This window comes from Rhipicephalus sanguineus, chromosome 3 (assembly GCF_013339695.2).
Source record: "Rhipicephalus sanguineus isolate Rsan-2018 chromosome 3, BIME_Rsan_1.4, whole genome shotgun sequence".
Taxonomy (NCBI): Eukaryota; Metazoa; Arthropoda; class Arachnida; order Ixodida; family Ixodidae; genus Rhipicephalus; species Rhipicephalus sanguineus.
In genome coordinates, this window is record NC_051178.1 from 34345569 (window position 1) to 34363625 (window position 18057).

Genomic DNA, 18057 nt, shown 5'->3' on the forward strand with positions numbered 1-18057 from the left:
TAAGTTCCCCAAGAATGACTATCGTCTTTAAAAGCACTACCGCCGCACACGCCGACAGGAAACCACGCCTTGAATGTGCTGGAAGAGCAGGTCATCCTTCCCCCTTTCTTCGGCGCCATCATTTCCGTCGGCACTTGGAAATTAGCAGAGCTAAAAGGCGTCGTTCAAGGCGACCAGCACCAGTTGATTAACTGCGAGATTTGCGTCGCAAGAGGAATAGCCGAGCTGCGGGGAGAGAAAGCAACAGTGATGCTCACAAATTTCAGCAACTAGTAGAAGCTCGTGAGCAAAGGCACGACGGTCGCCTACATCGCAGAAATTGTGGAAGCCACCAATGCCTTCGCCCTCGCCGATTCTTCCGAGCCTACTCCGACGAACCAAGCTCTTCAACCGGCTTTTTACGTCAATCCCTGCCTTCCGAAGCATAAGCAAGAACAGCTCAAGACCCTGCTCTTGCAATGTAAGGACTCCTTTTCGTCGTCGTCAAGAATCCGCCAGATCCCAGTCGCAAAAAATCGCATCATAACAGAAGAAAGTGCCAGGCCACTCCGGCAGAGCCCTCACAGAGTTTCGACGCGAGAACGCGAATCCATAAAGAAAGAAGTCGACGAGATGCTACGCGACGACATCATCCAGCCGTCCTAGAGTCCGTGGGCGTCTCCCGTTGTGTTAGTGAAGAAGGACGGGACCCTACGTTTCTGTGTCGATTATCGTCGCCTGAACAAAGTCACGAAGGAGGACGTGTATCCTCTTCCCCGGATAGACGACACCCTGGATCGATTAGACCACGCAAAGTACTTTTCGTCGATGGACCTCAAGACCGGTTACTGGGAAATAGAAGTCGACGAGAGGGACCGAGAAAAGACTGCCGTTATAACACCAGACGGCCTGTTCGAGTTCAAGGCCATGCCTTTGATCTTTGCTCGGCACCTGAGACTTTTCAACGGTTTATGGATACAGTACTGGCCGGCTTGAAGTGGCAGACGTGCCTCGTGTACTTGGACGACGTCGTTGTGTTTTCCTCAAACTTCGACGAACACCTTCGGCGCCTTGAAGCTGTACTTCAAGCAATCAAGACCTCCGGACTCACCTTGAAGCCTGAAAAGTGCCACTTCGCGTACGAGGAGCTCTTGTTCTTGGGTCACGTGATCAGCAAGGATGGCGTTCGCCCGGACCCGCGGAAAACAGCTGCCATCGCTGCCTTCCCGCCACCCACCGACACGAAAGCCGTGCGACGTTTTCTCGGCTTGTGCGCCTACTACAGACGCTTCGTCAACTAAAGTGGTTGCTTGGGCGAGTTGGTACGACATTTTTGGAGGGAAACAGCGCGAAATACGAAGGAACAGGCAGAGAAGAACACAAACAACAGCGCTGACTTACAACAAAGTTTTATTCGTCAAACTACGCAATATACACCTGCGCAGTAAAACGAAAAAGAAGAAACAAAACATGACAAATCGAAGATACAAAAACTAACAGAAATATCACCAAAAGCAAGCTCATTGCGCATGCAGTCACTTTGACAGACAAACAACCTCCTTTTCTGACAAGGCAACTGAAGGTCTGCTCACGCATGCGTCACCCAGCTTAGCTATTTCCAAGGCCTCCAGTATTTCACGTGTAAGCTGGTCCCTATGACGCTTCACAACCGCACATAGATGAAACTCAGGAACGCACCCACAATCGCGGCAATGAATGCCCAGGTGGCCAGACACTGTCGAGGAAACGCTGTAAGCGTGTTCTTTGAGACGCTCATTAAGACACCGGCCAGTTTGGCCTATGTACCGTTTTCCACAGGACAATGGCAGGACAATGACAATACACCACGCCTTGAACGCAGGGAACAAACTTGTTCCGATGCTTAGTCGTGCATGTGCGGGTTTCTCTAGCTTCAGGGTTGACAGCCCTGCACAGGCTAGCCAGCTTCTCAGGGAGGATAGCCGGTAGGTGTGAGGTAGATGTTTTTTCTGCCCCTGAGAAGCTGGCTAGCCTGTGCAGGGCTGTCAACCCTGGAGCTAGAGAAACCCGCACATGCACGACCAAGCATCGGAACAAGTCTGTTCCCTGCGTTCAAGGCGTGGTGTATTCCCTGCCATTGTCCCGTGGAAAACGGTACATAGGCCAAACTGGCCGGTGTCTTAATGAGCGTCTCAAAGAACACGCTTACAGCGTTTCCTCGACAGTGTCTGGCCACCTGGGCATTCATTGCCGCGATTGTGGGTGCGTTCCTGAGTTTCATCTATGTGCGGTTGTGAAGCGTCATAGGGACCAGCTTACACGTGAAATACTGGAGGCCTTGGAAATAGCTAAGCTGGGTGACGCATGCGTGAGCAGACCTTCAGTTGCCTTGTCAGAAAAGGAGGTTGTTTATCTGTCAGAGTGACTCCATGCGCAATGAGCTTGCTTTTGGTGATATTTCTGTTAGTTTTTGTATCTTCGATTTGTCATGTTTTGTTTGTTCTTTTTCGTTTTTACTGCGCAGGTATATATTGCGTGGTTTGACGAATAAAACTTTGTTGTAAGTCAGCGCTGTTGTTTGTGTCCTTCTCTGCCTGGTCCTTCGTATTTCGCGCTGTTTCCCTCCAAAAATGTCGCTTCGTCAAGGAATTTTCACAAATCGCCGAACCGCTAACTCACCTCACGAAGACCGACGTGCCATTCAATTGGGAAACGGCGCAAGCCGAAGCATTTGAAGAACTGAAACGACGTCTTCAGATGCCTCCGATACTAGCGCATTTCGACGAATACGCCGATACGGAAATCCACACCGACGCAAGCAGCGTAGGACTCGGCGCCGTCCTTGTGCAGAAGACTGACGGGCAGGAAAGGGTCATCAGTTATGCTAGCCGGTCGCTATCAAAGGCAGAAACGAACTATTCCACAACAGAAAAGGAGTGCCTAACGATCATCTGGGCTACATCCAAGTTTCGCCCCTACCTCTACGGCAGGCCCTTCAAAGTTGTGAGCGACCACCACGCATTGTGTTGGCTAGCTAACTTGAAGGACCCTTCAGGTCGCCTCGCACGGTGGAGCCTACGACTTCAAGAATTCGACATTAGCGTCGTTTACAAGTCCGGAAGAAAACACTCCGACGCTGACTGCCTGCCTCGTGCCCCCGTCGACCCACCGCCGCAGGACGACCTGGATTACGATTGCTTCCTGGGAACCATAAGTGCCAAAGACTTGGCCGAACGATAGCCAGCCGACCCGGAACTCAGGGGCCTTGTAGAATACCTCGAGGGCAGGACCGCCGTTGTTCGAAAGTTATTCACGCAGGGACTGGCGTTGTTTTTCTTGCGAAAACGGCGTTCTCCTAAAGAATAACTTCTCGCCACTTCGAGCCGACTGCCTTCTCGTGGTGCCCTCGGCATGGCGAACAGAGGTCCTCCAGGCTGTGCACGACGACCCGACGGCTGGACACCTCGGTGTTTCCCGCACGCTCGCTAGAATACTGGAACAGTACTACTGGCCACGCCTTCCTGCCGACGTTGCTCGCTACGTAAAGACTTTCTGAGACTGTCAGCGACGTAAGACACCACCGACTAGGCCAGCCGGACTTCTGCAGCCTATCGAGAAACCTCTACGGCCGTTCCACCAAGTCGGGATGGATGGACTTACTGGGGCGGTTGCCGGCGTCCAATTCCGGAAATAAATGGATCGCAGTAGCTACCGACTACCTCACCCGCTACGCCGAGACAAGGGCCCTGCCCAAAGGCAGTGCTGCTGAGGTAGCCAAGTTCTTCATTGAGAACATCGTCCTGCGTCACGGCGCCCCAGAGGTCCTCATTACTGACAGAGGTACGGCCTTTACAACGGACCTAACTCAGGCAATCTTGGGATACAGCCAGACAAGCCACCGCCTGACCACCGCATACCATCCACAGACCAATGGCCTCACCGAACGTCTAAATAAGACCATCACCAGCATGCTGGCCATGTACGTCGACGTTGAGCACAAGACGTTGGATTCCATCCTTCCGTACGTGACCTTCGCATACAAAACGGCCGTACAAGAAACGACGCAGATGACGCCATACAAGTCGGTATACCGAAGGAGCCCAGCAACGACGCTCGACGCAGTGCTTCCAACTGCCACCGACGAAGACAATCTCGACGTCGCCGGTTATTTGCAACGCGACGACGAAGCTCGACAGCTCGCTCGCCCGCGCATCAAGAACCAGCAGAGGGTCAACAGCCGTCACTATAATCTTCGACGACGCCACATGGAATATCAACCCAATGACCGTGTGTGGATCTGGACGCCGATACGCCGACGGGGACTTAGCGAGAAGCTTCTTCGACGATACTTCGGGTCATACAAGGTGCTCCGACGTCTCGACGCCCTAGACTACGACGTTATCCCAGACGGCATTAGAACTCTCAACGGCGCCGCGCACGACATGAACTTCAGGTCGTGCGCCTTAATAAAGGGCCCCTCACCAGGTGACCTAACGAATTTTAGTTAGACATTGCAAGTTGTTGCGAGCCCAATTAAGAGCAGTATGCCACAAGAATATTTCTAATCGGTCGGTTAGAAGCTGAGAAAAAGAATAATTTGTAGCGGCGCGAAACCATGATGCGAGGAGGCGAGCTGCAAACCCTTGCCGCTCGCCCCGCGTAGCCTTCGCAAGCCAAATCCCTTCCCTGCCTTCTTCGGCACGCGAGCAGGAGGATCACATAACGCATACGCATGAACACGTCATGCGCACAAAATGTCACGAGCGCATGACGTGCCCCAACCAGCCCGAGCCCCCGAGACGCGAGCGGTGTTGTGGCGGCGTTCTTTGAGCTTCATCTCTGCAAGCTATGCCGAATGCACCCTCGCCGATCACTTGGCTTTTCAATCTATTACTGAGCACGAAAGCTGCAACATTTTTACGGACGCGAGACTAGCGGCGTGCCGCATGAACATCTAGTTAGACGCGGGAGGATAAATGAGCCTAATGAGCGCTGGAACGCGGTAGAAAATTAGTTTCGTTGTAAAGGGTGGCGTCTGCACGATGCGCAAAGCGCGAGAACACGAACGCGTGCGAAACGGAGGTAGATTAGTCTCGAATCTCGCTGCGATTCGCAGTAAAAATTAAAACAGAAAACGCACACATTCCGTTTGTGTGTTTTATTATTGCTCTCAAGTTTTATTTATCCATTCAAGCAACAAATTACACCAACTACACGCCGTGTCAAATAATTATCGCAGTGTCACGTGCTACTGTTAGCGACGTCAAAGCACAGTCGTCTACGTAAAGGAGCGACGTCACAGCACTACCATCTACGTAGGGTCATGTACGTCATCCCCTCATTCTCTCATGTACGTCATCCCCTCATTCTCTGGGCGCGCGGCCGCGAGAAGAAGGGCAAGCGGCATTCAGCTTGAAATTTGAACCATTTACGTGGCGCGTAGCGTTGCAAATTTTGGCAGACGTAATCGTGAACGCCCAGTGCATGCATTGCGCTCGTCAGCTCAAAATTGTCAAATCTGGTGAGGGGCCCTTTAAGCCGTTTTTTGCAAGTTAGCGAACCTCAGGACTGTGTATCTTGCTTTATTATTGCACTTTAGTTGCGTATCCACTTCCCTCTTCATTTTAAGCATCAGGACGATGCTTTTTCAGAGGGAGGCAATGCCACACGCGCTCGTTTCTTTCTATATGTTTTATGTTATCGCCCCCTTGCACTTGTTACTACTGAATTGCGCAAGACGCTCCAGAATGCCTGGGAACGTTCCAGATTATTGTAGGATCATCTGTTAAGATTGGGCGTGGAAACGCGAACAGCTGAGTCCATTCTGGAACTAACGCCGCCACCAGCGATAAGGCTGGGATGTTCGATGTCGCATGTATAAATGCCGACGCGCCTTCCGCAGAACAGTTTATCGACGGCCGACACTCTGTTCGCCGCTATCAGTGCACAGAGTATACCGCTTATAGTTTGACTTTCTGTTTCCCGGCCACAAGTTCGGACAAATAAAGAGTTTCATCTTGGACACACCGACTGCTGCCTTCGTCGACGTCACAACCCCGTGACAATATTGCACGGAGACACGTATTACGATCCAACATGATGGCCCTATTTCCTTTGCGATGTAGAGAAACGAGCAAGTAGGAGATCATTACAGACTCTATAATATGTGATACTCGCATATCGCAGAGCTACATTTGCATTGTGAAAATTGTTAATACTCGTATACTTGCGGTACCTGTATCTACCTTCATTCGATTTTGAGCGTAATTGCTTGCATGAAATGTGCTTCTGATCGAAAAGTTTTTGTTCTGCACTCTGGTGTACGCCAACGTGGCAGAGCGCTTATTTTCTACGATTGAAACAAACAAGTTATTTCTAATACGATAATCAAATGCGAGCTGTAATGAATGTGTCAATGAAAATTGAAAATGTACAGGATACTTCCTATTCATAAAAAAAATAAAAAACTGCAGTGCTTTCTGGGGTTATTGCCTCAACCAGACATCATTATCATTATCATTAGAGCCCTTGAAGCGTCCTCTGTCTGTCTGTCTGTCTGTAATGCGTAAGCGTTACTTAGACAACACCTAAAGGTGATTCTGTGGATTATTATAGCGAAGCTGTAGACTTTTAGCCCGGAAGGGTTTCGTCTCCGTGGGCTGAAAACGAAACACCAGACCCCTAAACCACCAACAGACGCTCGCGCTCACGTGCTCATCTGCTAGCAAATGCGTGCGTTCCTTGCGTTTCCACCTGGGACGCTGAGGAAGGGCGTTCGGAGAGGTGGACAGACGAGCCGACGAACGCTTTCGCTGTAGACTCGCGCACAACTGCAACGCCACAACGAACTTTTGACCTCTAGCTGGTTTACGGGCCCTTTAACAATTGCAGGCAAACGGCATATCTTTCTTTGCAATCAGGCATACAGCATACAGCTCACTATTCGTTTCACTAAAGAAAACCATAAAACGAGCATCAAGACCTCTTGCTGGATGATAACGCGCCTGTGAACAATGGGAACACCCTTCCACGCGTTCCCGGTAAGGTTTATAGGTTGCAGCTGCTTCGCACTTCACACGAGGGCTTCGAATGATGTCAAACGGCTCTTCCTTCTCCCCGCGTGTGTTTCCCGCTTTCATATATAGCAGGGAGACCCGTCTAGCAACTCATTCAGTTCATTCTAATACTTCCATGGGTAGGCAACAGAAATTAACGACACCAGAAGAACAGCGTGAACACAATGCTGTACGAAACTAACAAATTTGCCTTGCTGAAAATGGTCGCGCAACCAGTCTCGGTCTACATAGCGACCACAAAGCGATTATCACTACCTAAAGTGATATCTATATTAGCCTAAAGTAATAATAAAATATTCCCCCCACCCCCATCAGCATGTTTTGTGTTTGATGCAGCTTCGCTGGACATTCACGTTAGCAGGGCGGGATGGCGGCGAAGTTTTCGAGCGCAGCTCTTATGCGTCCGTTCGTGCGTTGAGCGGCGTCGCCGTCGGTGGCGTAAGCGATAGACATGAAAAAAATAAAATGAAAAAAAAAATGCCCAGGATCGGAATAGATTGAATCCGGGCCCTCTGCGTGGTAGTCAAGTAGTCTACCACAGAGCCACGCTGGTGCTTGAAACTCATTTGCAAAAAGGCCCTATACAGGTGTCATGTCGGCCACGGAATCTCGTTAACCTACGTAATATAGCGTGGCAGAATAGTAAAATAACAACCAGTCATCACACAATACTAATTGCGCAACTAGTGTGTGGTTTAATGCTTCCCACCCACTGCAAAGTGCTCAGCCATAATTCCTCATCATCATCAGCCACATGCAGCATCAACAAAGTGCACATAATACCTTACAGATGTGTAGCGGGTACCTCGCTTATCCGCAAAAAGACGAATAATTGCGTAGTGGGTGCAGTCCTACTTCACAAAAATTATGATTTATAGCGTAGTCGACACCTTGCGGAAAGCCAAAACTTCAAGCACAGTTGGCCTTGCCCCAACACGAAGCTGCGCTCAGAATTCGCATTAGGCAGTATCGTAATCGTCGGTGAATTTTTTAAATAATTAACCTAGCATTTACGTTAGCAGAGCTAAAGAAGTATGAAATCACTTTATTTCTGACGAGGCATTACACGAAAAGGCTACGTTCTTGAGGTAAAACTTGGGAAAATGTTGGCTATTTGCTGTTAAGGTGTTGTCAGAGCTTCCACAACAGCATTTTGATAAACCTCCTTGACTCGAATCAAGTTGATGTCGATGTTGCGAGGTGCTCTGTGTTGCGTGCAGTTGCGTGGCACGCACTTTAAAATGGTTTTAAACATTTTCTAGGCTATATTCGCCGTTGCTATTTTGCAGATAGTGATATGTGTGTGCCCACACAGGTTTATCGCACAGGTTACCTTGCCTTCAAAATTTTGTGTAATTGCGCCTTTAAGCACGTCATTTCTCCTTTATGCAAGGTAACGGAACGCTGGCTTGCACATGCCAACTGAACCTTAATCGTAAGACGCTTTCTTGTTTCATTCAATTTTCGTGCGCATTTGCAATGACAATTCCACGAGAAAAGATGGTGATCTTGTTAACAAGCTTTTATCCTGAATTATGCCCCAATTGCAGTGGCTACTGCAACGCAAGGATAACCTACAGCTACTCGTAACAAACATGTAATCCGCGCGGTAAAGTGGTTACTGATTATGTGCAAACGCGATTTGGTGAGAGAGGACCTCAGGCACGATCGACATTGAAATTACATTCGTTATATCAGGATTTTTAGATAGAAACGTACTGCTAGCACATGTGGTTTTCCTGAAACGTCAAGAAAATGTCTTGAAGTTTTATAATGTCGCTCTTGCGCAATTCTTGAGTAAACTCAACACTTCTGGGTTTACTTCGGAATGCTAATTTACTCAGGTAATGGCGACTTCAAGTTCATCGCTATAAAAAAAAATCACGTAATCGTTCGCATAACAAAATACCTTAATGCTACATTCACCTCTCTATGTGTTTATCAACATTGCTTAAGTACATATGGCTGATGACAGGGGAAAGCTTAGATACAATACAAATTCGAGATTTCCGCACAGACACCTTGCTACTCTACAGCATTAACACGAACATACGGAAAGGCTTTCCCGAAAACCCCCACTAAAACACCACATCTGTCCATGAAAACAGACTCTGCACATGACAACACAATTTAACAAGGCGCCATGTGGCAAGAAGTAATAATGGCCTTCAGTATTCACACCAAAAGCAACACATCCGCCAGGATTGTCATCCGGAAAGAAGCAAGCTACCGTTTTCGACTAACGCATGTGAAAAGGTGTCAAAGATCTTAGTGAAGTCAAGCAGTTCTGCAAATAATTAGGCAAAGCAGATAGTGAGGTTCCTTTCCGCGAATCAATTAATCAAAAAGGACTGCCTTTTTTGTGCATTTTAGCCGAGAAAAACAGTTGTAAGATGTGCCACTTCGCTTTCTTGATGTTATAAACGTGTTTTAACCTCAGAATTTTTTTGTAAATCGTGACCAGTACTGTCGTTTGTGGCCTTTTGACTTTATTCTGTAAGATTTATTTGGTGGTTCACTTATTATACGCAGCATAAACACCAGAATTATTTGCATATGAGATGAAAATAAATACAACTGTGTTTTTAGTTGCAGTTCATTAAATACAGGTTCAAACATGGGCCAAGACAATTGTCCGGCATGTGCAGCACACTTCTGAATCATGACTTTAATTTGGCTGTGCTGAGGAAACGAATACTCACGAGGGTAGATCTCTGGGTAGACAAGTCGATTTGGACACAGCGGGTAGCAGCCAAGCAGGCTTGCTTCCAACCTGCAAGCCATTCGAGAGAGCGGCTGGTGCAGTAAAAAATGTCACAACCTGCATTGTTTCTTTTCTGATTTGTACGTAATCCAGTTAGAAACTTTTTTTTTATTGAACGTGTCCTTCGACAAGACCGCGTACACAAGCTGTATTGCCACACCTTGCTTCACCTGTAGTTGTAGCTCAGCACAAGTTGCCTGCAGTGCAGAGTAGCGAGGCAGAGCGCACTAGCTCAGGCCGACCTCTTTGCCTTCAAATAAATTCTCCCTCTTTGTGTAATGCCCTTTACCGCCGTCAAGCGTGAGAAGAAATCCCAATTGGTTCCTTGCATGCACAAGGTGACACATAATCTGAAGGATGTGAACCATTACGGCCATAGCCATGGTGTTTATTCTCTGCGCCTCAAGAACTTGCGCGGTTGTGTTCCCATATTTCATGCGACTAACGTATGAAATATGCGCACATGCGTCTTTGCATGCTCTTTGCCACTGCTGTGGCAAAAAGCATGCAAAGACGCATGTGCGCTGTGACGTACTCACATGCGGAAAGTCGCACGTATAGGACAGACCAGACGCTGTGCAATTAACTCCGGTGATTTTCCGACTTGAGCGGATCTCAATGAAATTCAGTGGATACGTTCCCCAACACGCTTCCGTTATTTATACTGTAGCAAACAATCTGAGCAATGGGTTGCGCTCTCGAGCGCCTTCTAGTGGGTCATCCTCTCTGGCTTCTCCTGAAAAAAAGCCGCTTGCGCCGAGTCCGTGCTTCTGCCTTTGTTGTATCGCGCCGCGGCAGTATCACACTCAGTAAGACTGTCGCCATTGCGTGTTGCCGCTGAGTGCCGTCAAATAAACGCCTTAACAAAGTGGTGGAGGTGCTGGGTACTCGGGCATGACCTCCGCGATTTCCTGCTCAATTGCTCGACGGGTGGGAGGCAGTAGTGTGGTCGACGGCTGTTGAACGTACTGAGGGTGAGCCAAGTCCAGCAGAGAGAACTGGCGCGCGATTTCCTCCGCACGAATGACTTCATCTCTGCGAGCAACATGGAGTGGTCGGATACGGTTGACATACAATACTAAGAACAGGCTTCAAAGATGGGCAGAGATTTTAGAAATAAATAGCGTTCATTTCATCGAACTATCAGCTCGGCTTCCCACAATCATTAGCCATACCGTGTGTTACATAAACATATACACGCGCAAACATGTTAGCGTGCTCGGAGTAAATAGCACTCAAAAGGCCTGCACAAGTCCTGCAGGCAATATAAGGAATTTACGCACCATTTCAGCAGATTGAGCGGCAGGCACTGCCGCCTAACGTGGACGTCATAGAATAAAAGGATCATCATGACCATCCCTGGTGTAGCCAGGAGGGTGATTGGTTCCACCGAAATTTTTCAGTTTTGCTAAAGGGTGGTCGACTCCCCACCTACTCGCTCAAAAAAAAGAATTCTGGCTACGTCCCTTATGGCCATCAACTGCCTGACCTGGTACGCCGAAACGAAAGCCTATCCAAAGGTATTGCAGCCAAAGTGGCAAGATTATCCGCGAGAACATCTTGCTACGACATGGTACCCCACGAAACCTCATCATTGATAGGGGAAACGCGTTTACTATGATGCTGAGCCAAGCCGTTCTGCAAACGAACCGTAAGTGTCACCACAGGACAACCACCTACTACCGGCACACGAGCCGTCTTACCGATTCTCTAAATTAGACCCTCGCCGACACGCTAGCAATGTACGTAGACGTCGAACACAGGAGGTCGTGTACTGTCCTTCGGTATATAACCTTCGCTTATGACCCCGCATAGCAAGAAACAACGAATATCAGCCATTCGAACAGGCATACGGAATGGATCCGGCAAAGCCGCTTGACGCAATTCTCCCGAACGTAGAACTGTAACGTAGAAAGACAAGTAGAACCGTAAAAAAATTTTTCAACTCTATCGCTACTGTTTAGGAGAATTAACCCAAAACATGCTCGGGCGTCCATCTAACAAAAGCACAAGGTCAAAAAACTTACATGGCAACACCGTAGAATTCATGGCGGGCTGTGGAAACGACGACATCCGCACTGCGCAGCAGCGCCAGGTACTGATCTCGGTCCGGCAAAGGGCCCCAACGACGGATGTGGTCTCCCAGTTTCTCCCTGACTTCAACCAGGGATGCTGCACAATATATTACTGGAGTCCATAACAGTGGCTTACTGTGGAAAACGGTGCATGACGTTAGGATGCCAGTGAAGAAAGAGCAAAATAGGGAAGGCGCAGACAAAGAAACGAAGTTCATAGACCCTTTTGAAGGAAATTGGTGTAGGAAAAAGCAGGTCGGAAGATGTCAGGCTTACTTTGTCCCACACATAAAATATTCTCGCCGAAAGGATTCTGCATAACAGGTTTCTCAGAACGATGTTCTTTTTAGCACGAACGTATTTTGTGCCGGAGTCAAGCCAAAATTGACGCAAGTCATTTCCGTCACGGAACTGACGTCAATGATATGAGACGTATAGGTAGCTCAGTAACAAAAAAAAATTATGGCAGCTTCGCGCACTAGTGGTGCCAAGCCTGAAGGAAGAGCGCAGCTCGGTGTCCCTCCTTGTTTCTCTTTATTTCTGCCTTTCTTCTTTTTCTTTCTTTCTATTTCAATTATCCATTTTTCGTATCTCTATCTATTTTTCTTTCTCGCTCTTTGTATCTATTTTCTTTCTTCCCTTCTCCCTCTCTGACTTTCTTTGTTTCGCTCTCTCTATCCATTTCTCTTCCTCGCTCTTTCTATATTCTCTTTCTTCCCTTTCTTTCTCTCTCTTTCCTTGTTTCTCTTTGTTTATCTCTTTCTTCCTCTTTCTGTCTTGCCCTGTCTATTTTTATGTCTTTCTATCTTCTTATGTCTTTATTCCTTTTATTTCTTTCTATCTTTCTCGTTTTTTTATCGCCTTGTTTTCCTCTCTGCCTATGTTTTTCTGTCTTTTTATCTTTTTATGGCTCGCCGCCGCCGCTTCGCAGCCATTTCTTGGGCTAACTGTTGCCTTTTTATTTTTAGTGGAGCAGTGATGAAAATTGGGATTTGCCCCATTTTTGTGGCACGTACCCGTTGATGATGATGGTCTTCTGGTGACCATGGACATTTTACGGCCGGCTATAACATCTTAATTCGCTGTTAAAAACTATCAGTGAGTTACCCAGTCGAGGTGTCGAACTTCCGGCTCGATTCGAGCACAGAAGGCGGATGCGCTGACCACTATACCACAAATGCAAATAGTTTTCCGCGGATCACGTCGACGTGAGTGGTGCGACAGCCGCTTACTCCGCGGACGCGATCCCTGGCTCATTGGGCGCTTCACCCTACAGCGGCGCGGAGCTCTTGCGTGCTCTCAAGCAACTGTCAGAACATCTCGGCCGTTCGTTGTCGTTGAACTCCTGGTTCCATCTGTTTCCCGACGATGCTGAAGCCTGCCGCTTCACCATCGCCGGCTTTTTGGGCGGCAGTACCGGAGTTCCGAGGTTTCGAGCACTCACAGAATAGATCGAGTAAAAAGGGCGTCTTTTTGTCCCACAACAATACGTCATTTATTTTGCCTTCGTTTCCTTGCACTATCGCCGCTCGCCCGACACTTTCTGGTCACGAACGGCATGTGCGCTATCAGCATGACATAGCATTCTTGGTAGGAAAGTGGCCAGCGCCGAGTTTTCAAGAAAAGAAACGCAAGCAAGCCCGATGACGACTATTGTTGTGGGACAAAAAGACGCCCTTTTTACTCGATCTATTCTGTGAGTGAGGACGACGTCGTGGGGTGGATTGAGACCATGAACTCGCTCGGCACCCACCATGCCTGTCCGGACAATCGAAAATGGTCGGTTGCCATCGACCGCCTTCGCTATGCCGCCAAGATATGGCATGTCTACGAAGGGATCAAACAATGATCCTGGCCTGAACGGTGTGCGCCAAGTTGATCAGTGTTTTCTGCCCTCTCTCTCTCATGCCTGCGACCCCCTCCCTGCCGACCTAGTCTCTACCGAGGATGAGAGCTGTGAGGCACACAACCTCAACGGCGCACCTCGGGCGTTCATAAATCTGCCCTCTCTTCGACATCAAGCTCGCGAGGCGCAGCGCCGCTATGGTGCAGCTGTGCCCTGGCGCCAACCAGCCCTATTTCAGAGACCGAGCTTGTGAAAGGCAGCATCTCGATTGTCCATCTGTTTCCCGGAGTTCCTGCGCAGACATCATCGTGGAATACAAACCAACTAGCCCAGTTCTCGTGATCATCGTGGACGCGGAAGGCCACGCGCCCGATCGGCCGTGAGCGGGACTCCACGCCACATATTTCGCACACCGCGACGCCCCCACCGGAACCCTCCTCACCAGACAAGAATACCGCCCACAAGACATATCAGTTGGCGATGCGGCCTCCAACCACGCCAGCGCGTGAGCATGAGCACGTTCCAGATCTTCTAGTGCCTTACACGCTCCAAGTTGAGGAACCGGGCGTGGCACTCAGTGCGCTTTCAGGCCCACCAGTGCAGCTCCCACAGATTCGAGAGCAGTAATGCCCGAATGCACCGACGGTCACCGCTTTCACTTTTTTCAATGATACATTACCTCATCTTTTCATTACAGAAATCATTGCTTCATGGGCTTTTGATGCAAACTCACCTTCCTGTGAGGACAACAAAACCACCATCTTTATCCGCTGGCAGAACGCACAGGGAGTTGTCGCGCGGAAGTTGCTGCACTCGACGAACTAGCTGCCGGGTCGATGCAGGCTTCCTTCGAGACACCACACTAACCCATTCATTCACGAGACTCATCATCACTGTTCGGTGCTGATTTTGCCACACGTCTTGCGATGGAAATCAGCTCGGGGGCCGACTTCTTAGGTTCAGTGGCAAACTTGGGACCAAGGCCAAGCGTCCTTTTGACGAAGTGAGGAAGGCGGACATCCCTCGAAGTCTTGACGGTCTGAGTCGGAGCACGACGAACCTTTGGCGAGCCAGCTCACAAACCTGACAGAGCCACCGACCACATCCACTCTGTAGCGCGATCCGTGATGCGACGAAATTCTTGAAATCTACAGCAGGCTTCCGAATTGTGCCTCGATGTCAAAAAGGTTCCCTGTTGCAGGATACTCCTAGCCTGACGTTGCCATTCTGATCTCAAGATTTTACAAATCATCCTCTCATGACTAAATGAGGGCGCAAAGTTGCCAAATAGTAGCTTTACTTCTTCTGGAAGGACTTGATGTGGACGGAAAGCCTTCTGGCGCGGCATGTTGCGATGGCGACACGGATCAGAAAAGCTACACGCATAAGAGCCCGAGGTACTAGAAATAAAGTTTGTCAATGTGGCTTTTTGGGCTCTGTACGGATCTACATATACCGTTTGTCTTCCTCGTCCCTGTCTGCTAGCGCTGATACCTTTTGATGCATTTAACCAACTAGCCCAAAAAGCCATATTGACAGGTCAGTGGCTTCCTCAACTGCCCTGACAGTCTCTTTTTTTTTCGGAGTGTTGTAGAAATTGTATTCGAAAAGGTCTATCGAAAAGCAGTTCACCGGTGGGCTGTCTCGTATCTACTCAATCACTTTTAGGGCGCTGGAAGCCCTAAAGGAATCAATGACTGGAAATTGGAGGTGCAGAAAGGCAAATTTGGGCCAAGCCCGCAAGGCAGCATTGCCATGTTCCTTTGTCTTTAAAGGGGCCGACAACCGCCCAGAATATGAAATGAGTTGACTCCATTGATGTAAAGATTGTCCGTCGCACTGACTCAAACCAACCCTGTTTTTTTTTCGTGAGAGATGGGTTTATATTTTTATTTCTTAATTGAAAGTCGCGAAAAATTATCTGTGGCACCTCTGGCGGCAAAAACATGAATGATCCGATGAAGACGGCCACGTGACCGTTGATTGCTGTACGCGGTTGACGATTTTTTTGTTAGTATTGAAATATTGTTCGTTTCTTTATATTAAAAGGTATTACTCCATAATAATGTACATATAAGCCTGCGTTAGTAGTATGCATTAAAGTGGCACTGCCTTCGCGTGACGTAATGACCCAATGCTCGTCAGCGCGCCTTGAGCAACTTTTCAGCGTGCTCATGCAACCGTGCACACAGTTTCCAGGTCGCTAAGATTTTGGAGCGACGTAGTTTTGCTACCTACACTTCGTCTCAGAAATGACGCGCGCTGCTACTCGGTACGGCCGTGCATATGCACAGTTACAATTTCGATTACTTGGCTTGGCTCGTGTATCGAGAGAGTAACGACGCCAGGACAAGCCATCCATGACACAGGCGCAGGCAACCTTGGGCGCAGGCGCACACAACGCTGCACAAATACCGGGAACGTGTATAAAGCCACACATCTCATTGTAACAGCTTGCTATTTTAAAAAAAATGGTTGGAAAGCTCAAAATGAAGGTGGTTAAGCATATTTACAGTAACTCCTGCCAAAGCAGAACAACGACAGCTTTCACAAGGGCTAGCGGCATCGCTATCAATTCTCAGCGTTGCTGGAGCAAGCCTCCATGCGTGTTTGGAGCCTTTCAGATAAAAAAAAATGCTACTTATAAAATAACTACGTGCTTTTCGGATAAACCACTGCAGCTACAAACGCTACAAAGGGTGAGCTTCCTGTCGCGGCGTAAAAAACTGTCTCGAGAAAAATCAGTTGTCGGTACCTTTAACTATCGCCCTGAACGGGTTGCCCGGTCTGTGCGTTTTAAAGGATCCCTGACACCAAATTTGGAAACCTAAGATGCTTGTACTGTTTGAGAGTCCTGCGCGCGTGGACACTTCTGACCGATTATGAGTGATGAACGTTGCCTTTAAGGTATTTTAATTTGGTGTTAAAGCAAGCGTGAGTGCTGATCTGTTTTCAGCACCTCGCGACATCGCCACGACGGAGACAGAGGCCCCGTGTGACGTTTGACGATTAAAACGAGTATTGTCAACGTCAGAAAATATTAGCGGGGCGCGCACACTACTCCGACTGGCACCCGGCCAGGACTGTTGTTCGTCACCCCTCTCGCTCCGTTGTCGGGCAGCTCTCAACGTAGTTCTGGCTGCTTCGGCCAGGAATGCTTTTTTTCCTGAATAGGGGGGAGAGGCGGGGGGCACGTACTTAACAATACCGAAGCACCCGTATCGTTTCGTTCTTTACCGCGCGCGGGGCCCCGATTTGAAAACTGCGCTTTCAACGACACCAAACCTTGAGTGCACGTGATCTTAGGTGCTTCCCCGCTGTGGGGCGCTAGTTTCTTATGGTATTTAGGCGGGCGTTTTGAACTGACGCAACATTGTTCTCAATTAAAGACGCTGTCATTAATTATACAATGCGTTGAGCATTTACGATTCGATTCCGGGATTACCAGACACAAAGCTACAAATTACAGCAAAAAAAGTTGTAGACAAGACTTTCGCTGGCAGGGGTCCTTTATATGAGAAAAACGGCTTCCGGGTCATTTCCTTGCTTTCTTTAATTGGTTTTCCCAACTATGTAAGGCCAAGTCTTTCGCACGCATTCACTGCTTTTTTTCACGCAAGCCAGCTTTTTACTGACAGTCTCATTTCTTTTAAACACCTTCAGGAGAGATTGCAAGGACCAATTCCAGTACTCGTCCGGACTAATGAGGACAAACGCGTTCGTCTAGTCTGATAGTAGAGTTTCAAGAGTTTCAACACGGCATCAAGGTGGACATCCCAAGGGAGGCGAAGGAAACAATGATAACACGCTCCATACCATAGAACACGCACTCGGAACACAATAAGGAGAGACGAGAGAACAGGGCAAAGCAAAAATACAGAAGAAGTTCGGCAATGACAAGGACGCCGTGTTGGTAGACGATGCTCGATAACAGCGCAGGCGGGGGTTTACGGCAACCGTAATCGGTAGCGAGAAACGCTGTAAGACGTGCGCGACAATGCGCACCACAAGTAACGAGGCGGCGGAAGAGGTAGCCGTAGCGCTCGCAGTAGCTCAGACAAGCGCAACCGTGATAGTCAGCGACTCTCAGACGGCAGCAAAAAACTTTGCCAACGGCCTCCTCTCCCCGGAGGCACTACGCAATCTACTTGCACGAGGTCCAGCGCGCAAAAGAAAGATATACATTACACGGACACCCGCCCGCTGACGCCTTCGCGGAGGACAGCAACAACGGAGCGCTACACGAGGGCTTACGAACCGAGCTGCGACCTATAGTGCCATCCCAGCACCCTGCGGACGTGACGGCGAAGTAGACGAGTGAGAGTGGGGGGGACAGAA

General features: G+C 48.8%; 1 protein-coding gene across 1 annotated transcript in view; it reads right to left on the reverse strand.

Annotated features, from left to right (window-relative positions):
* The window catches only part of LOC119386544 (glycosyltransferase-like domain-containing protein 1), a 103067-nt gene that overhangs the window by 25834 nt on the left and 59176 nt on the right, over window positions 1-18057 (reverse strand). Inside the window, exons 4-5 of the mRNA XM_049413170.1 lie at window positions 11826-11970; window positions 9737-9807 (exon numbers count right to left, since the gene is read on the reverse strand). Of these exons, the coding sequence (XP_049269127.1) occupies window positions 9737-9807; window positions 11826-11970 (216 nt within the window). The remainder of the gene's footprint in view (window positions 1-9736; window positions 9808-11825; window positions 11971-18057) is intronic.